At 42.4% G+C, this 22106-nt stretch overlaps 1 protein-coding gene across 1 annotated transcript in view; it reads left to right on the top strand.

Annotated features, from left to right (window-relative positions):
• TMC2 (transmembrane channel like 2) overlaps window positions 1–22106 on the top strand; it is a 62639-nt gene that overhangs the window by 18477 nt on the left and 22056 nt on the right. The window contains exons 9-14 of the mRNA XM_089776580.1: window positions 5369–5511; window positions 7091–7238; window positions 12508–12696; window positions 14869–15048; window positions 16765–16917; window positions 19211–19339. Coding sequence (XP_089632706.1) covers window positions 5369–5511; window positions 7091–7238; window positions 12508–12696; window positions 14869–15048; window positions 16765–16917; window positions 19211–19339 — 942 coding nt within the window. The remainder of the gene's footprint in view (window positions 1–5368; window positions 5512–7090; window positions 7239–12507; window positions 12697–14868; window positions 15049–16764; window positions 16918–19210; window positions 19340–22106) is intronic.

Below are 22106 nucleotides of genomic sequence, written 5' to 3'. Positions count from 1 at the left end.
CATGAAGGTAGGTCAAAATGAATCCAACTTTTAAGCAGGTCTTCAAATGTCTGTGTTTTTAAGCAACCTGATATAGCTGCTATATTGTCCCACCCATTTTTAATTGGGGACCTTCTTCTCCCACTCCCTAAGCTCATTTGACAGTATTTCTAAAGCTTACTTGAACTCAGGGCTAATTATTGGTACCCTCAGTAAGTTTGCATAGAATGAACAGTACACTTGAACAGTGAATCTTTAAAAATTCAAAAAGGAAGGTATCAGAAAAAGCAAGATAGTCTGTCTTGATAGGGGAGGGGGAGAGAAATGCGCCACAAGACAGAGCATTTGTTGCTGACCTGTGGCTGGTATTTTTGAAAGACTAACTTTCAAACATAACAGATAAGGAAATTTGCTCTGAGATGGAGCCATATGGGACCATGCTAGAGAAAAGAGCAGATCTGTAGATAGCTGCCAAATTGTTGCCTTTTGCTTGGCATACATCCACACTGTACTGTTGTGACAAACAGCTAGCGAGACTCACCTTTTGTTACTACAGTGTGCACCATGCCTGTGATGCAATGGGGGGGGGAAAAACCAGAAGAGAAAATTTAAAGTGAAGAGAAAAGAGTTGATATCTCCAATATCTCTCAAGCAGATTTCTAACAGACACAGTGTTGGAAAAAAATATTTTTCAACACACAGTAATGAATAAATGAATACTTTGGCAGCAAGTGAGTTACATAATTGATGACAGCAATAGAAAATAATAGACCTCATTTGGACAGAAGAATAGACCTCATTTGGCCATAAGACTATATGAATCACAGAAGGAAAATACAAAAATATGCAGTGTGACATTCTGTACAATTTTTTATCTTTGCAGTAGGAAGGACCAGAAAGCTAAAACATTAGGAGGGCTTTTTTTCAGGCTGGAGCTCCACTCTGCACTAATGAACTCCAGAATGGCCTTTTAGAAGGCTGTTTACTTTACTTCTCCCCAACATATACAATATAATCTGCTACAGTTTCCAAGAGGCTATGTTGCTGCCATACCAGCTGCTGTGTTGCCGCTCTACTCTCAATAGCTCTTCAATAATGACAGAAAAGTCCAAAAGGCCATTCTGTACCCTATGGCATTTAACTCAGAACTGCAGTGTTCCCACCACCCGCTGGAAGTCATGCAGAAAGAACCATGCAGCCAGTGTTATGACCTGGATAACAAGAAATCTCCCATTAATAAAGACATAAATAACTAACAACTTTTACTGAACGCATCCAGCTCAGCAGGAGATTTTACAAAGAACTGATTAAACTGGGACTAGTGTACAGCCTAGAATATTTCTCAATATTTCCAAAGTCCTGATTGAAAGCACAGATGGGAAATTTCTAGAATGTTGTCACCAGGTCTCTATTACCCAGTAAAGAACAGAACAACCAAAGCAGAAAAGATGTACAATATGCTACAGCAGTAGTTCCCAACCTTTTTTATGCCGGAGACTGGCAAACCCATTCACAAACTTTTGGTGGACCAGCAACATTTCATTTGCATATTCATTATATAAATAATAAATACTCAAATAAAATTATGCCATCCGCCTAGCCCCAACACAGTCCCTTACTCCCCACCTTGCCTAACACCCTTTGAACCCCTTTCCTATGCCCCATGCACTTTGACCCTTTAACCCCGTGTTTCCCAACCAGGGTTCTGTGGAACCCTGGGGTTCCGCAAACCATCGTCAGGGGTTCCGCAATAAATCGTGGAATGAATACATAAATATTTTGAAATACCATGAACAATTCCAAATATTCCTCGAAATATCGCGGGAATTTTTGTCTGGTAATTGGCAATACTGGAGTAATCTTTGTATGCTACCAACTGCCTCTTTGTTTTGTTTTGGTCCGTTCATATCTAAGGTTATATTTAGTTGTATTCTGCCTGCCCTTCTGCTTCCCAGTTCTAGTCTTTTCTAGTGCACGTTTCGGAAACTAGTTTTGTAGTCTTGTGCAGTTTTGTAATTAACGTTTTTACCGAAACTGTGATTGTTTTCATGTATCTAAAATCTCACCTACGTAACAGTATTTTCATACAGCCGTTGAAAATAAAAAAAAATGTGGAAGTATATGAAAAGAAGGCACATCAGTGAAGGAGAGGACAGTGAAAATGAATCAAAATGATCAGAGCCAAGTAAGAATGAAACAGGAAGAGAAGTGACTGATATTAAAAAAAATTCACCTTTACAATGACAGTTACTTGGCCATGTGTTTTACATGGACTGGGGATGAAAATTGCCCCATTCCATTATGCATTGTTTGCAGGGAAGAAAAAACTAACACACACAGCTATGGCCCCAACCAAGTTAAATCAACACTTTACTACTAATCATAGCCACTTGTCAAATAAAACAGTTGATTAATTTCAACGACTTTTGGATTCACAAGGAAAACAATGTAAAGTTTTTGAGAAGAAGGTAACTATCAGTGAAAAGGTTCAAGAAGCAAACAATTTAGTAGCTGAGCTAGTTGCACAAAAATGAAGTGTCACACTATTGCTGAAAGTCTAATAATGCCTGCTTGTAAAATAATAGTAAGTACAATGATAGGCAAAGACGCTGAAAGTGAAATCGACAAAGTTCCTGTTTCTAATAATACTGTTAGTAGGCATGTGGATGACATGAATTTGGATGTGGACTTTATTTTGATGTTTAAGTAAACTTTATTTTGATTTGATATTTCGATATTTGGGAAAAAAAAGATTAGATCATACAAAAAAAGACAAGAAAAATGCTCCATTTTTTTCTTATAATGTAAGCACACACACACACACACACACACACACACCAGCTCTTTACAAATAAATTTTCTTTACAATAATTTAGCAGTAATTGAATTGTGCTCCCCGCTGTCAACTTTTTCTGACCAAGCAAACATTTTCATAGGTAGGGGGTTCCTCGGGATATGAAAAATTATTTTAGGTGTTCCTCCATGGGAGAAAGGTTGGGAATCACTGCTTTAACCTCTGACCCTACAGCCCATTCCAACACCCTCTTGCCCCATGACTCCACCATTCCCTCACCCATTACCCCTTTGCTGCCACCCCACCACACCCTTGCACTCTCCAGAGCAAGGCTGCCCCATCTAGGGAGCGTGGCTATTACTGCTGTGTGGGCAGGGAGAATGTCCCTCCTCCTTCATGCCTCTTTGGGTAGCATGGGGGAGGAGCACAGAGCCCCATTACAGGAGAAGGGAGGGAAGCACTGATCTGCTCTGCCTCCTCCTGCCGCTGCTGGCAAAAGCAGCCGCACGGGCAGGGGGAGCGGCTGTTGGTGGTGCACACACCTCCCTCCCCAAACGCAGAGTGGGGAGGTGGGAGGGAGGTGCCTCCTGCTGCCACCACCTGAGCCACTATGGCTGTTGGAGGCGAGCCGCTGGGAACAGCCGGCTTGAGCTCTGACTGCCACCGTGGCCCAGCAGCCAGCAGTTTATGGCCCAGCAACAGACTGCGGACTGGCAGTTGGGAACCTCTGTGCTACAGCACACATCAACATGGATCAGCTATTACAAAAAAGGGGGAAGAATCTGCTGATGTCCAAAAGGAATAAGAACTCAGTGAATGTCCACTTGTGGGGGTAATAAAACATAGCTCCATTTCAGAAGAGAACAGAGTATTTCCTGATTGCTGCTAGGTCATCAGAGTAGTGGTTTCATGGAAAAGACTAAAGATAATTTTGATTTTAGGAATGCATGAATTTGTATTAGAAGCTAAGCCATCCAAAAAAGAGAGATGCTGGCAAGGCTGTTCCCCACTCTGGCACTCTGAGTGCAGAAGGTGGGGGCCTGCAAGAGACCTTAAAAATACCTTGCCTCTATACGCCTCTGCTTAAAAGCTCCCCAAGATCACAGATTCCCTGGCCTTGGAAGATAGCTGCCATCACCAAGTGAAACAAAAAAACCCTTTCTTCTTGAACTCAGGAAGAAAGCACTTGGACTTCTTCCAGAGGGGTTCCCCCAAGCTCTTTTACCACAAAAGAACTTGAAAAAAAGAGAAAACAAACTGCAATTTCTGATAGCTGACCTCTCAGTCTTAGGCATGCATACATAGACATCCTGTTGCCTCCCAGGGCACAAGAATCAAACTGTCTCCTTAAAAAAACTTGATTTTATTAACAAAACAAAAAGATATACTTGATAAAGCATAACTGATTGCTATGTGCTACAGAACAACTAAGGGTATGTCTACACTACATGCCTCTGCTGACAGAGGCATGTAAATTAGACATACCGACATAGTCAATGAAGCGGGGATTTAAATATCCCCCGCTTCATTAGAATAAAAATGGCCACCGCGTTGTGCCGGCTCAGCTGTTTGTCGGCACAAAGCGGCAGTCAAGACAGGGATTGGTTGACAAGGAAAGTCTTTGCTGATTGATCCTGTAAACCTTGTTTCACGAGGCATAAGGGATCATGTCTAACTCAAAAGTCATTCCTCGTCTACTCCCATATCCGTGCTTCAAGGTCCAGTCCACTTCCATGCCCAATACTCTTTGTAGGCATGGTAGTCCTATCTGGTTCAAATCCTCATGTTCCCCCAACTCCTGGCTTAAAATTCTCACAAGAAAAACAGCAGGCAGGCAGGCAGGCAGGCAAGCATATCTTCCAATTCAATCTCAATACCTTCTCCCATTGGCTCTCCTTGCTCCCTGCCAACATCCCCTAGCTACCTGAGTTTAACCCCTTTAGTCACCAAATGCTGGGATGTTCAGAAAAGGCCAGCACTCCTCCTATCCATCACAGATGCACTGGGTGAAAGTCAGTCATTTTCCAATTAGAAGAGAAGGTTTCAGGTAGATGCGATGGGACCTGGGAGGGGAGGGAGACCAAATTGTTTTGGATTCACCTCAGAATTTTCAGAAAATTAGGGTGTTTGGTCCAGGATTATGCTTATCACCTAGAGTGACAAACTATGAACTATCAAAGAGGCATCTAAGACAAGGAGAAGAGAGTCATCCTCAGATAGAGAAGAAGTCTTCATTAGTGGACAGGTTCAGCTCACTCCTCAAATTTCACCCTCTGACTTGCTTCCCCTCACTAGAGAGATTCTTCTGGTCAGTAGAGAGGCAGAGTATGTCTATCACAGGCATTTGATCAAGGTATCAGTGGAGCTGCATTTCAGAAGCTGATCACTAAAAACCCAAGATTAACCCAAGATTATTGGAACTAAAAAACCTCACTGTTAAATAGACTTTTCTCTTTTAACTTGCAACAACATTTACCAAAAAACAAACAAACAATAAGTTAAAACAATGCAATGGCCTTCATTCTTGTAAAAGAAATGCATGTAACAGATAAGGAATCAAACTACTGTGTGGGATTGTGTTTGTTGTTTCTTTAGGGTTATATCAAATATTCTGCTGTTTTTTATGGGTACTACAACAACCAGCGGACAATTGGCTGGTTGAAATACAGGCTACCGATGGCATATTTCATGGTTGGAGTTAGTGTATTTGGCTACAGCCTGATGGTTGTCATAAGATCGTAAGTACAGTTCTTTGGGTTTAATGTTTTTTTTCCCTTTTTCTCCGAAATTCAAAGTAACCTGTATTGCATTTCACTTATTGTCAAAATAGCATATTTAGGAGCATGGCATGCCATTTTCAGCCCAGTTCCAAGGGGTTTGGAATCCATGACACAAAAGTTATAGTTGTCAACAATGGAAGCTTTTCCTGGCAGCCTAGCCAGAGAGAGCAAAGGCTGAGTGCCATAGAGACAATCCTTGATAAGGCCTCTCCAAGGCAGGACAGGGATATGTAACTAGGGCATGGTGAGATGTCTTGCCTCTGGATATAATCAAAGACTTCTCTTCTCAGGCCTCTTTTCAGAACTGCCAGCCACCATTCACACATGTTTTAAGACTGCTAAGTAGTATTAGGACACCTGTAAATGTCTGCCATTTCAACAATATTTGGAGAGACTTGTTTAAGTACCTTTGCAGTTTGCCTCAGCATTTTCCTCATTAATCCCAGGTCATAGGTAATAAGGGCTGTAAAGGACCTTCTGTGTTTTGGTCCATCTCTCTGCACTCATCTAGAATTGTCCTTTGAACTAAGCTCGTGTGTTTCATCTAGTAAACTCCAGAACTCTTCTAGTAACTTTGCCTCAGTAACCTCCTCAGGCAAATTATTTAAGCTCCCGTTGTGACGTTGCGTCAGAGTTCCCCCAACGCTGCACCCCCATAGCAGCAAGAACAGACTCCGCCAGCCAGTAGAATAGAGGGTTTATTGCTTCTCCAGGATACAGCACAGCATAGACGTGGCTACAGGAGTCAGAGCCAGGATGCCTCAGATACCTTGGGTTAGGGGTCCATCACTCCTAGCCCCTCAGCTTAGGCTGTTCTCTTCATGTTTCCCAACCAGCAAGTGACCCTTCCCCCAACATTCACTTCTTTTGTTCCATCCCTTCTCTTAACCGGTAGGGTCACTGTCATGGGGCCCTCAAGATGCCCCCCGCTGGGCAGTGCTTACAGACAAAGGGTCATCCACAGCCCAAGCACAGCAACCAGCAAGGTACTAACACTACATCACACCTGTCACTCTCCTTCCACCCAAATTGCCAAAATTCTTCCTTTGGAAGTTTAAGTGGCTTCATTACTGATACCGTCTGTCACTACTTAGAACAGCCTCTCCCCCATCCTCTTTAGAACCTCTCTCCAAGTAATTGAAGGGCGCTATCAAATCCCCCCTCACTCTTCTCTTCTGCAGACTAAACGAGCCCAAATCCTTCAGATTCTCCTGATAAGTCATGTGCTCCAGCCCCCTAATCATTTTTGTTGCCCTCCACTGGACCCTCTCCAATGGACTTTCAGGAATCAAATAAAACTGAGGCAATAATAGATTCATGATATATGAACTCAGGCCTCCTTAAACCAGAGGTATGTATTTTAAGAAAATAGCTACAACCAGAAACAAACCAGATACTGCCACATAGAGTCTCAGCTTTGTTTTCCTTATTTACTAGGAATGACAATTTGTCTGAATTTTTGTATAGCATACAAGGGTGCCTGGTGGCTGAATAATATTTGGCAAGTAAACACCTTGCCATTTGTGTCGTCACACAGGATGGCCAGAAATGCCAATGAAAGCACAGGAGATGGGGATGACAATAATTTCACTTTCAGCTGGAAAATGTTCACAAGTTGGGATTACCTCATTGGCAACCCAGAAACTGCAGACAACAAATTTGCATCTATTACAACCAGTTTCAAGGTAAGAGCCAAATGCAATACACATTCTCTACAGAGAGCTCCCTGCCTCTGGATAGGCTATCAGAATCTACCTTAGCAGAATTTCAAGGGAAAATTGGACAATAAGTTGGTTATCTAAATAGCATCCCAAAGCAACCCTGGGATACAGCGATTAGCTATGGTGATTCTAGTTCATATGTTCTGTACTCATTTCCATATTTAGGGTTTAGAAGACTACAGCAGTTTTACTTTCCTCTGGAGAATGGAGTAGGAAACTTCAGAGAGGCATAAATGAGTGGATTTCAATTGCAAGGAACTGAGATATTATTGTGGAGCTTAATCTTTCCTATGTGCCTTCTCCCCTGTTTCACTTACAGAAGCAGCAGGGCTCAGCAGTTTGGATTCAGATGTTAATTTTAATTCCACTTCTTCCCAACATAGCATGCACATGATACGATTCTTGTCCAAATTCATGGCCTTACTGGCATTTGTGTTAGTCTGCTGCCTTAGAGACTCAGCTTAAGAAATAGGATTGTTTTTATAAGCCATTCAATATTTAACTTAATCCATGCTCCTTCTTAGGCTGGTTATCCTATCTCCGGGGCTTTTCCCTGTGGGCATGTCTACACTAGGAAATTATTTTGAAATAACAACTCCTGAAATAATTATTTCAAACTAGCATGTCCACACTATAGGGAAGCCTCTCGGTATGTCTACACTTGCCCCCTAGTTTGAACTAGGGAGGCAAATGAAGCATACCAAAGTTGCTAATGAAGTGCAGGATTTAAATATCCTGCCCTTGATTAGCATATTGACAGCCGGTCGCCATTTTACAAGGCCGGTCGCCTGATTTAACTTGCCACATGTAGACGCAGTAGTCCGATCCAAAACCCTTCCCTCGAATTAACTGTTACTCCTCGTGCAATGAGGAGTAACAGTTAATTCGAGGGAAGGGTTTTGGATCGGACTACACGTGGCAAGTTAAATCAGGCGACCGGCCTTTTAAAATGGAGACCAGCCGCAAATATGCTAATCAAGGGCAGGATATTTAAATCCCGCACTTCATTAGTAACTTCGGTATGCTTCATTTGCCTCCCTAGTTCGAACTAGGGGGCAAGTGTAGACATACCCTCTGAGGCAGGCTCCATTAATGTGGATGCGCTACTTCTACTTAGAGCTCCAGGAAGCAGTGGAGAGTAATTAGTCTGAATTATTCAGGGAAGTCGTTATTTCTAAATAGTGGCACTAGAGCATCCACACTACCAGTATTTCAGAATAGCTATTTCAAAATTAGCATTATTCATCGTGGAAAGCAGGAGTTATTTCAAAATACAGTAGACTTCCGATAATCCGGAACCTTTGGGACCTAGGTGATGCCGGATTATCGGATATGCTAGACTATCAGGAGGTACTATAAGATGGATATATATATATATATATATATACACACACGTACACGCGCACACACACACACACAGAGTATATATTGTATATAAAGTATTTTTAACCCTTTTTATTGTAGCACAAGCACTGTCCAGCGTCACACAATGCCAGTGGCAGACTGACTCACTCCCATCTGGTTTCGCTCAATTCAGCTGCTGCCTTGTAACTTGTTTTTTTGCAGAAGCTCACTCACTAGGCTCTTGCCAGTTTGATGCCGGACTATCGGGAGTGTCGTACAATTGGATGCCGGACTATTGGAGTTTTACTGTAACAAGCCCATTATTTTGAAATAACAGGCTTGGTAGTGTGGACACTCCACTTGTTATTTCAAAATAAGGGGAGTTATTTTGAAAACTCCCTAGTGTAGACCAGGGCTACATGATTTCTTGTGTCTCCTCCTTGCTCTCACACCATATCAAAGCTAAAATGAGACCCACTGGCTCTGCCAGCAAAAGTCTGTGGAATTGTGCTAATGAGAGAGATTAGTCCTAACCACGATGTACTCACTTGAACTTTCCCAAAAAATATACAAGGGAATTCAGATCCAAGAGTGTGGTTTGGAGTCCATCTCTAGTTTCAGTGTAGAAGTTGTGTTAATTCTCACAATCTGCCACCATACAAGCAAAACTTGAATGAAGAGGATGGGGGAGTCTTTTTGCCAAACATTCTTTGTTTACTCATTACATATTTATGGAAAGGAGGATGGACAAGAAGGTATTTGTGTACATTTGCATTTGTGTCTTTATTATCATGTTACAAGTACCAACCAAATTCTGCCTCAGTTGTGCTGGTATAAATCATAACTCCACTGATGTTAATGGAGTCATTGTGAATTTATACTGATCTATTTCAGAAAAAAGCTGGACCCATATTGTATTAATTCTAAAGAAAATTGTTATGGAAAAAGCAAATACTGAGAAGATCCACTATAGAGCTGGTGGGAAAATGCCAGTTATTTGCAGAAAAAAATTAATATCCCATGAAAAGTTTTGGATTTTCAATACAAATCCAGAAGTCAACAACTGAAAAAGTTGTCAGTTTTTAAAAAACATTTTCAATTTAAAAATCAAGTTTTGCTAACACATTTTGGTTATGAAAAGTGAACACTGAATATTTTAATGGAAAACTGAACAAAAATGAATGAACTTTTAACTTTAAAATTATTAACCCCTAAAATATTCAGTTTTGGTGTTACAGAAAATTTCCATTAACATTTTATTCAAAAAGCCACTTTTTTATTCAAAAAGTCTCTTTTGAAACATTTCAACCTGCTGGGATCAGCTCTGTGCACAGAAGAGCCAAATATAAAATGAATTGGATAAAACATCTCTAGAATTTTTGAGAGGAGCAGAGAGAAATGTAGGTATCTACATACCTCAAATGATTTTATATAATGAGAAACCAAATGCTTATATTGTTGTGGAAGGAAAAGTCAGTGATTAAAACGTTATATTCAATTTGATACCATACAAATTTTTTAGCTGAATCCTACGCCACAAAGTCCTTGAATTTCTTGAACTTAATTTGCTACATTATTCACACTCAAAGTGAGACCTTGAAAAAAGAAGGGAGGTCACATATGCATCAAAACAGATAAAAACAGAAGGATCTTTGCTACAAAAGAACCAGCTTTAAAGGTGTATTTGATTTAGGGCTTTTGGGAACTCTCCAGAGAAAATTATTGGCACAAGCTGCCAAGGTAGTGGGGGGGGGGGTTGTTTTTAAATTGCTTTTGGCTCAATCCTGAAAAGCCTGAACCATTCTGAACCTTTTCCTTTTATTGTAGGAGTGAGCAGGTAGATAGGGAAGATTTAGGATCCCAACAATTCAGAAAAATGCCACATCAAGCTGAGGTGTAAGGGGCTTTTTAAAAAAAGCTCTAGTATGGGGAAAATCCTTTACAATACTTTGAAAAAATGGTTCTACCCAGCTGTAATTAAGACACACCTTGGATACCAATCTTCCTGGTTCTGAAAGCACAAATTTGTTCCACAGGTGGTCTAATAAGTGTATGTTTAGACATTACAATAAATGTACAAGGCAAGGAAAGGGTGCTAAGATGACAAATGTGCTACAAACTCAAGAGTGTGGAGAATAAACTGAACTAATGTTACAAAGCATGTGAAGGAAAGACATTTTTTTCAGTTGCTTAGATACCAGTGATATGAGGCTGGGTAACAAGCAAGAGGAATTGGAATGCCTTATTAATAAGAAGAAATTTGATATAATTAGCATTACTGTAAATGGGAGGGATGATTCACATGATTGGAATGTTATAATCACGGTTATAAGCTGTTAAGGAAGGTCAAAGTCAGTAAAAGTGGGTGGCACTCTACATTTAATGCTCTTTACCTATTTTATTGGTAACTCAGAAGAGCAGGATCTTGAATGCATACAGCCCAATATTCTAACTGACAGAGGCCAGGAGAGGACACTGGTGGGGCTCTGTTACAAACCACCAAATCAAATCAGAGAACAGGATGAGTTACTCCTTAACACTCATCTATGTGTGAAAAGAAAAAACATGTTATAGGGAACTTCAGTTTGGGTGGCTTATGCTGGAAGTCCATTAGTTTCTATAGATATATAGATATTTCCAATGCAAACAATATTATATCTAACATGAAGAAACTATTATGTACCTCACTGTGACAAAGTATTTAATTACTGGACTGGAATAGTGTTTGCCTACTAACAAAAAATTATGACCTGATTACATTCAATTCAGGCAACCCAAGCAAACAAATATATGCTTCAAAAACTCCAATTTTTTCCCCAAAGTGGAGGAAAATGTTGAGTGAAATAGGGAGGAAATCTTTAAACAGAAAAAATGTTTGAATGTTTATGAATGAAAATTGAGACTTCTTTAAGAAGAGTTTATTAAATGTCCAAAAAGCCATGATTTCACAGTCAAGAGAGCAAAAAGAAGACAGAAATTAGAAATTAATATATATATAAAACCAATGGGGAAAAGGGGAAGACAGAGCAATTGATATAAATTAAATTATCAAGTGCACAAAATTGATAAGGCGGCGAGGAGTCCTGTGGCACCTTATAGACTAACTGAAGTGTAGGAGCATAAGCTTCATGGGCAAAGACCCACTTCGTCAGATGCATGCATCTGACGAAGTGGGTCTTTGCCCACGAAAGCTTATGCTCCTACACTTCAGTTAGTCTATAAGGTGCCACAGGACTCCTTGCCGCTTTTTCAGATTCAGACTAACACGGCTACCCCTCTGAAAATTGATAAGGGAAGCTAATGACAACAGGACAAAAAACCCACGGTTAGTAGGGCAGTGGACAATATAGAGATTTTTAGGAAACCAGAGGCAAAAGAAATCTAGAAAAATTGGAGAGGATGCAAAAATGATCTGACTGGAGAAAAGTCCTCATAACAAGAGACGTATCATTCTGTTACAGCTTATCAAAAATAAGATTGAGAAGCTTGAATACAGGTTAGGAGTTACTTTCCTGGGGAGGGGGTGAAGGAAAGTACTCAGAACCTGCATTTAACCAGTTCTTTAATTTAGCAAAGAAAGGCTTAATGAGAACCAATGGCTGGAAAATGAAAACATAAATGTTTAACAGTGAGAGTGATTAACTAGTGGAACATTAGGGAAAACTTCCCAAGTAAATGGTAAATTCTCCATCTTCTGATGTCTTCAAATGAAGACAGGGTGCCTTTCTGGGAGATTGCCTAGTGTTTGGCTAAAGCATTTGTCCTCAATAACAGCATGGGGTAACTGATGAAATATTATAGTCTGTGATAATCTAATTGTCCCTTCTGGCCAAAAAATTCCATGACTCTGTCTGTCTGCTACAATTCTTTAAAATGTATCTATTTAAAGGAATCTATTGTGGATGAACAAGAAAGTAACAAAGATGAGAACATCCATCTGAGAAGATTCCTTCGGGTTCTGGCAAATGTGCTTATCATATGTTGCTTGTGTGGAAGTGGCTACCTTATTTATTTTGTGGTTAAACGGTCCCAGAATTTTTCAAAAATGCAAAACATAGGGTGGTATGAAAGAAATGAGGTAAGAAGAGTTTGTTTCTGATTTTCTGTGGCATAGACTTGGGTTGGAGACAAGTGAAGTAATTGTTAGCATGTAGACAGCTGCTAAGCCAAAATATTGTGAGTTCAAGTCTCCTTTTAGGATTAAGGTTAAAATGTTCAAAAGCACCAACGTGTATATCTGAACAAAGGGGGTGGATAGTTTCAGAGCTTGGATACATTTACTTGGGCTCATGTTACAGAGCTAAAAATAGCTATGTAAACATTCCTGTTTGGCTGAAACTCAGGCACTGAGACCCGCCCAGGTTCCAGCACACAAGGGAACATCTACACTGCTATTTTTTAGCTCCACAGCATGAGCCCCACAGGTCTGCCATTTGATCCAAGTTCTAGTATTTTCTGCCATAAGGTTGTTCCACCCACAGTATCTTAAGTCACTTCAACTAAGTACCATTAACATTCAATGGGACTTAAGTGCTTTGGAGAATTTTATCCCAAGTCTCATAGCTGGTATTGACATACAGTGTTGTAGTAGAAGGGTCCTCGGTTGTTAGAGGTGCCTTCCCTTCAGATAAAATAGTTAAATTGAGATCCCTTCTGTCCTTCTCTGATAGAGCTTGTTGAAAAATAGAATTTCCAGCCTGTAGGAAATGCCAAGACGTTGACATCCAGTTTTGCTACATTTTGGGGTGAAAAGTTGAAATCTCAGAATTTTTCACAGAATGAAGTATTCCTGAATGTGTTTTGTTTTGACCTTATCAAAATGTTTCATTTGAACTTCATCATTTCAACTTTTGTTGAATATTATACACACACACACACACACACGGAAGTTTTTCTTCACTCAGTGCACAGACAGCCTGTGAAACTCCTTGCCAGAGGATGTTGTGAAGACTAGGACTTTAACAGGGTTCAAAAAAGAGCTAGATCGATTCCTGGAGGTTAGGCCCATCATTGGCTATTATCCAGGATGTGTAGGAATGGTGTCCCTAGCCTCCGTTTATCTGGAAATGGATGACAGGAGAGGGATTGCATGATGATTACTTGTGTTCCCTCTCTCTGGGGCATCTGGTATTGGCTACTGTCAGCAGACAGGATACTGGGCTAGATGGACCTTTGGTCTCTATGTCCGTTCTTATGTTCTTAAATACAAGTTGAAATGATAAAGCCCAAACTAAATGTTTAGATCATTTCCTGAGAGAATTTTCACAAAATTGATAATTCCTGAAAAAAAATTGTCAAGTTAGCCAAATCAGTATTTTCCAACAGAAAAATTTTCCTTCAGAAAAGTTTTAGTCAGTTTTAACCAATGGGGCTTTCCTACTGATGTTTTAAGAACTTGTGGCACTTTTCCAAAAGAAAGTAATATTCCTCACGACCAACTTCTGGCCAGCATTCCTTCTCTTAGTAAGGTACATGTGTGACCAAAGATAGAGTCTATGCATCATTACTGACTTTATAACAAATCAGAGTTCCAGGTATGTTTTCCCCCTAGTCAGCAACATGTTCTTAAAAGTGTGAAGGTGACACGCATTCAAAAAGAAATCAAGGTGATTTTATGCACAGGTTGAGAGCTTAGTTTCTATTATATTCTTTCTATATTAAAATAGGATTATTGGACTGGATCCTGAAAGACTTCAGCTGACTTTAAAGTAAATATGAGTTGCGGTTAGCAAGCTCCTTACAGAACTGGGGTCATGAGAGCATCTTCTGTTGACCTTTCTGATAACATAAATGTTCTGGCAAAATGTGTAGGTCAACCCACATTAGTAAGCCTTTGGGACTGTAAGAAAAAGAGTAAATTAGATATGCCAGGAACTGAAGTCATTTTAGCTCAAAACACCTCATAAGCCCATCAAAAGCTCCAATCATTTGCTGACTAACTGCCTGCAGCCGCTAAATTGTGCAGATGTGTCACTGTTTAAGCCTTATTACTGTAATTGGACTTCGTTAATAAGGAGCAGGGACTAATCTGGCAACATGCATAGCATAACTGTCTCAGCACTATGTACTGTTAATACATTTCCTGACCTGAATTCATGGAAAATTGCAGACTCTGAAAAGAGATGTCAGCTTCCTCTTTATAGGCAGTTAAGTGGCCTTGATATTCAAAATCCTCTAAGATCTAATTTTGATAAGTACTGAAAATAACATCATTCTTGTTATTATTAACAGCGATTCCCTCATTTGGCAGGTTGAAATTGTAATGTCCTTGCTAGGAATGTTTTGTCCTCCACTGTTTGAAACCATTGCTGCCTTAGAGGATTACCATCCTCGCATTGGATTGAAATGGCAGCTGGGACGTATCTTTGCTCTGTTCCTTGGGAACCTCTATACCTTTTTATTGGCCTTAATGGATGATGTCAATGAAAAGGTAAGTAGTACTACAGTGAAAGAAAACAAAATCTGTGTGTGATCATGATTTTTATAGCTAACCGGAACAAAAGGCTTCCTTGCAATAGGGTATTATTGAATTTTTTATTCAGATGCATATAAAAGTTTTTTTCACAAATCATCCCCACTGAACAACTGCTTGGAGACACCATTCCTCTAAGACTTTCATGCATGGATTCCAGTTGTTCATTCATTATTCAAAATGGAAATGTTAATACCACATTTTGGAAATGCTACGTTACCACTCTCAGAAATGAGAAACTGGAGAAACCCGACTGAGCCACTCTCAGCTACTAGAGATGTACAAACTTCTATTATGCATGTGGGCAGAGAGATTATTCTCTTCTGTAATGGCTGAATACTAGGGCAACTTGAATATTTTTATCGGACAAGGTTTGCAGTTTCTACTAGTGCACCACCTCAGCTATGGGTTTTACATCTGTCTTTGGAGTGCTGCTGACAGATAAAGAGCATTAGAAAGGGAGACGTGTCTAAATGATCCACAGAAAAACACTTGAAAATGAGAACAATAAAAGGAATCAGGGAAGATTATTCTGCCCTGAAAAATGATCAAGTGAAAACAATCAGTAAAGGCTCCCTCTGAATCTTTGTGGAAAACATCCACAAAGTGCAATCTCTCTGTTGACAGTGCCCAAATTCTGATGCCTTTTCTCACCTTGAATGAAATTTTACAACATAAGAGATCCTGGTCACAAGCAGTGAGCTGCACTTGGAGTCAGGTGTCCATTAGCATGAGCAAAGGGATCGGACTCAGGGCCAGTAGGAGCACTGCCAGCAGCAGGCTCTGCAAAGGCAACATTTTATGCATTCAGCCTCTATTTCCAGCTTTCTCCATTCATGCGTCATGCATGACCTGTTTAAAAGTGATTTCAGGGAAAGCGATGTCCACCCTTCCACAGCAGAACGTAAGGTCTATGCACCACTTCAGCCGTGGTATGAACTTTATGATGAACAAGACTGTTTATTTCTTGAGCTGCAATGGTTCTATACGGCAGGGGGAAGGGGGGACCGCACCCATCTCTATTAACCATGAAACTGCTTAAAAGGGCAGATCAAGTTCTCTAGGACTCATCTAGTACAGGCAGTCCCCGGGTTAAGTACAAGATAGGGACTGTAGGTTTGTTCTTAAGTTGAATTTGTATGTAAGTCGGAACTGGTACATATTGTAGGGGAAACTCTAGCCAAACATTTCTCCAGAGCTCAGTTTTCTTCTCCCACACCTCACTTCCCTCAGTCCTTTATTCTCAAGCTGAGGTGTCTGCTGAGAAAAGCCGCTCCGCATCTCCCTGGTCTGCTGGGGGGGGAGGGTGCTAGCTTCGCGTCTCCCTAGTCTGCTGGGGGGAAGCAGCTAGTGCGGGGTTGCCTCACCCCGTTTGTAAGTAGGGATCCGATGTAAGTCGGATCCATGTAACCCGGGGACTGCCTGTACTCCTGTTTCAAAACTATGGGGCTGTGTGTGTGCAGTGGCACGGTCCACACAGCCAATTAGAGCATGGCAGGCAAATATGCTAGTGTAGATGCACAGCATGGTTTGCTGCACACTAGGTCTCTTTGTAGGTAAGCCCCTAGATGCTATTATGGTTTGCCCTCTGTGTCTGATATGTGCTTTGATCTGGTGTGTTGGTTTAGGTCCAACACTAGACATTTTCAGATGGATATGTCTTTTCTGTTTTAGCTGACTGAAGAAGTAGCGATAAAGAACATTACATACTGGACCTTGTTTAGCTACTATAACTCATCTGCAGTGAACAACAGTGATGTTACACCACCTCCTCTTGATCCTGCAGATGTGCCTAGAGGCCCTTGCTGGGAGACAACCGTGGGCATTGTAAGCATTTTTGCAGATCTCAGCTACAATAATATTTAGACGTTTCTTAGCAGTTGCTGTTTTCATTGGTAAAATTTAAAAACCAAGTCTTTGACGTTTTCTGCCCAAATGACTAACATAGGTGCTTTTAAAAATTTCTGCAGTAGCAGTAGCTCTGCTGCACAGCATAGGGGCCTAATTCTGCAAAGAGCCAACTCCCTTCTTCTAGCTAATGGAAGCACTCAAACTACCACTGACATCATTGGGAATTACAAGCATTCCTTCCCTCACAGATGAAGCTCTATGAAAGGAAGTTGATCTTGTGGGCAGAGCATGGGTTATCATGAGACCTAGGCAATATTCCTGGTTAGGATCCCAACTCTATGTTTTGCTCTGAGCATTTAGGACAAAATTTTCAAGAGTGTCCAATCTGAGACATTTTCATGAAGGCTGATTTTCAGAAGCACTGAGCAGCCAATACTGGAAGCTATTACAACGGGTGATGTAGACTGTATTGTAAGTTTGGTCATGCATTAAAGAGCGATTTTTAATTATTATTCACCATGTTTCACTCAGTATCTAATAGAAAGACTAGATAAAGTGAGCCTGGGAGCTTAAATTCATAAAAAAAACAACCTCTTCTAGGCTCAAAAAATCATGGACTTGATACAGACACTGATTTTATGTTTCATAACAACAGTCTGTAACTCACTACCCCTCCTTTGTGCTCTAACTGCACAGGAGTCACCTGCCCATCTCCTTTTGAATGGTTTCTTGCCATGTGTGTTAACTCCTTATGCTTAAGGGTCTGTATCACCTTGTATACTTGAACCTCTGTACCCTGGGTGTCCCTGATTTGGGACCGTGGTAGACAGAAGAGGAAATGGCTCTGCACACTGCTGCTCCCCCTACGTCCCCAGCAGGGGTACCAGTAGTGCAGCAACATGCTTCTCCAGAAACTTTTCTTCACCGCTCCCATAGTGGCAGAGCATGGTGCCTGGGAGCGGACTGGGGTGCAGAGTCACATGTGTCCCCGAGAGTAGGGCACCAGGTAAGCTCCCCATCAGTTAACCCCCTAATGTCCAGACCCCTCAGCATCCTCCCTGGCCCAGAAAATTCTTTTATCTGGCATACCAGTCTCCCAGGGTTGACGGATTAAAGAGGTTCAAGTGTATTTAGCTCTGACAATCTAATTACCTTTTCCAGACCTCCACAAGTGGCTCTAGGGAGCACTGTTCCCTGTAAGTTGAGTGCTTTGGTGACCACCCAGGAGAGATTCAAATGCTGTGCAGCTAATTAGCAGAGCGCCCAGAGCCCACAACTGGCAGTTACTACTTGTAGTGCACATCTGCACATGCCTCAGTACATATAACAAAATTTGTTCTGCACATGGATGGAAAAAATTAGAGGGAACACTGTTAGGGATGTCAAAAGTTTGTACCTTTCACCAATCAAAATTGGCCCAATAAAAAGATATTACCTCACCCAACTCTTCTCTCATAGCCTAGGCCAGGGGTGAGGAACCCTTTTTGGATCAGAAGCCGCTGACCCACAGAAAAATTAGTCTGGGCCACACACAAGTGAGAAACAAAAAACAAAACAAAAGAAAAAAATCTTCACAGATGTGACCCTCCAGCTGAGAAGTAGGAAGACTCTCCCCACATTCCTCTTGCACACCAGAGCCTAGGGGAGGGAGATGGGAGGAGGGCCAGCCTTGTAGATTTTGTGCTGGTACCCCAATCTTGTGGCGGGGCAGTGGTGGGGCTGGAGCACCAGCACATGCTCCCCAATGTTGGGCGAGGGGGAGGGGGTCCTGAGCCTCAACAGCTGGATTCAGGCAAGCTGGGGGCCACATCCAGGGGCCTTAAGTTCCCCACCACTGGCCTAGGCCAAACATGGCTATACTAACACTGCAAATAATTCATAAAGGAGCCAGAGAATTGAAGGCCAGAAGGGACTACCAGATCATCTAATCTGATCTCCTGTATATCAAAGGCCACCATCACCTACCATCTGCATTCCAAACCCAAACAACCAAAATAAGATCAAAACAACTGAACTTAAACCTAATAACTAATATTAGTCAAAAAAACCCACCAGCAAATGACAGTTGGTGGCTGTAATGCACCCTGCCTTCTTGAAACACACAGATGGTGAGCATTACCAAAAGTCAGAAGACAGGAAAAAGGCCCAACTTCTACTTTGTTTTAAAGGTCACTTATGTGAAGAGACACAGATTAAGGGAGAATATAGTCTTATAATGCACCACTTAAATTACAGTAGCTAATTGCTTTTTCCTTGTGTTATATTGCAGGAATTTGTAAGGCTCACTGTGTCTGATATTCTGGTGACCTATGTAACCATCCTGGTGGGAGATTTTATTCGTGCTTGCTTTGTCAGATTTGTGAACTACTGCTGGTGCTGGGACCTGGAGGCTGGATTTGTAAGTCAGTGTCTTATTGCTGAAAGGATATAAACAATTTTAGCCTTTTATTTACATTATATAATAGATTTTTTAAAACCATCAAGCCTTAGTTCAATCTAATTTGATATTTTAGATGTTTTAGAAAATAGAAGACTGAAAGGGGACATGACAGCAGATTTAAAGTATCTAAAAGGGTGTTATAAGGAGGAGAGAGAAAAATTGTTCTCCTCAGCCTCTGATGACAGGACAAGAGGCAAGGGGCTTAAATTGCAGCATGGGAGGTTTAGGTTGGACATTAGGAAAAACTTCCTAACTGTTAGCGTGGGTACACACTGGAATAAATTGTAGATTCCACAACCTCCCTAGACATCTCTGGAGATATTTAAGAGCAGGTTGGATAGAAACCTGCCAGGGATGATCTAGATGGTGCTTGGTCCTGCTGTGAGGGCAGGGAACTGGACTCAATCTCTCGAGGTCCCTTTCAGTTCTAGTGTTCTATGAGTCTATAATTCATGCAACATTTCTCTGCAGGTCAATAAAGTTCACCTCGGTGGGAAAAAAAACCCTGTCTAGTCCTACTAACATAAGGGCTGACTTGAACCCTGCAAGATTCCGTTCATTTCAGAGTTTGTGAATTAAACTCTGCAGCTGAATTCACAAGGAATCAATTATGTGTTCACTTGCAGATTGAAATTTGTTTAGCTAAATGTTCAAAGTCCTCCCCATGTAGGTCACCTCCTTAAGCCCCACGACCTTCCTATTTAGTGTTCACTATGGATGATGTAGGATACATTGGTAACTGTGTGAATCCCTTGCAATATTATATGCCCTTCAATATAGTGTTCCTTCTTCTGTACGTTTGCACGCAGTTTCTTCCAGGCTGAACAAAGAGTAGGTGCAAGAGTTCACCTCAGGCAACACAGAGGAGCATAAGGCTAGATATAAATGGTGTGCAGTAATTGGACCCTTGAAAATGACATCAGCCATCGGGAACCACTCCAGTAACTAAGCAAGAGACTAGTTTAAAAACCGTGTGTGTGTGTGTGTGTAACGGCATGGATTTGCCTAAATTATAGAAGCAAAACAAAACAACCACCAACACAAAAGAACTCTGAGATTAAGAAAATGTACAATCCAGAATCACTTTGAGAGGAAGTCTCCCCGGTTACAACCAGCTACAAAAACGAAAGGAATTACAGCTGTCCATACTTTTATAAGCTCAGTTGGGCACAAGAGTGTGCATTTGGCCTGTGTGACGGGGTGGAGCAACCCCGCCACTCGAGCGAGGCAGATGGGGCCGCCGCGGAGCCGGCAATCAGCGCGGCAGGCCCGAGCGGGGGCGGAGGGACACGTCATCACGCGGCGCCGGGGCGCGCCGGTGATGACGTCGGGAGGGCAACGCCAGGGACGGCAAGGGGAGGGGGGATAAAAGGAGCCGGGGAGGCCAGGGAAAGGGGGGCGGAACCGGCGGGGCCAGCGGACCCGGCTGAGCAGGAGCCAGCGGCAGCGGGGCAGGAGCCAGCGGCAGCGGAGCAGGAGCGAGCGGCGGCAGAGCAGGAGCCAACGGCAGCGGGGGTGAGACCTGCGGCAGCCAAGCCAGCCGGAGGAGGGGCCCGAGCGAGGGAGGAACAAGCAACGGGAGCCAGGCAAGGAGGCAGCCGAGGCAGCGGGGAGCCCGCAGGGACAGGCGGGTACCCGGAGCAGTGAGGGTCGGCGGAGTGGAGCAAGACCCAGGGCGGGCTGTGTAACCCGAGAGCAGGGGCGTTTTGGGGTACCGACCCCCCCTGCTACCACTGAGAGGGCACCTCTCAGTGTCAGGGCCCTGGGTTGGGGTCCGGAGAGAGGGCGGGCCCGGACCCCCCACTCCGCCCGGTGACCCAGAGTCAAGTGTTAAACTGAGCGCGGCCTAGGGGCAACAGGAGGGGCGGCGGCCCGGACAGGCGGCCCCGTGACAGCCTGTCAGAGGCCTGCTTTCCCTGTAAGGCAGGCTAGATTCAGCCTTGCCCATAATCTAGCAATTTAGGGTAACTAGTGATCCCAGATGAACATGATGGAATAACAGACCCTGGTTGCAGAGGACAATTTAAACAGAGCTGAATTCAGAGGGAGGAGGCTCAGGAGAGAGGAATAAAGAGGATTCCCACTCTGGGAAAGGCCTGAGAGGCAGACAGGTTGAAAAGATACTGATGGAGACTAGGTTAGGATCGTGTGATCCTTAGGGAAGAGAGGCTATGTGGGGAATCCTGCTGTAGAAAGAGCAGTTTACAAGAAACTCTGAAGAGCCCAGGAGAAGAAGCAAAGCAGAAGAGTGTAGCATTGCCTGCGAGGGACAGAAAAAGTTAGAGATATATTTTAGACTTACTATTAGACTTTTGTTGCCCTGGAAAGGAGCTGAACTTGTAAGTGACATGACTAGAGGACCAGGCCATGGAAGAGACAAAGAGAGAAGCCACTGTGGGGACCATGAAAATGCCCACCAGGTGGCACAGACCCCCTTGCAATGCTGCCTCTAGGCATGAAATGTGCCATGAGACCCCCCACAGGTAGTGCTTTCCAGAATGTACTTGAAGCTCAGCATTACTTCCCATACCTGTAAATATGCCAAGGCAACTCTCTCAAACCTACCGGTTTTTGGCAAGTAATTTCTCTGTCACTGAGCTCTGATTGCTGAGCATCAAGAGGCTGGTTCCATCAGAACCTCACAAAACCAACCAGCACAGCTCATTTCACAACCAGCACAATGAGCTGAACGTGGCAAGGTCTGATCAGCCCTAATTCCAATAGA

Source organism: Pelodiscus sinensis, chromosome 2 (assembly GCF_052426305.1).
Source record: "Pelodiscus sinensis isolate ZL-2025 chromosome 2, ASM5242630v1, whole genome shotgun sequence".
Classification (NCBI taxonomy): Eukaryota; Metazoa; Chordata; order Testudines; family Trionychidae; genus Pelodiscus; species Pelodiscus sinensis.
Note: the sequence above shows the minus strand (reverse complement) of the source record. Positions and strands in the feature narration are given on the sequence as shown.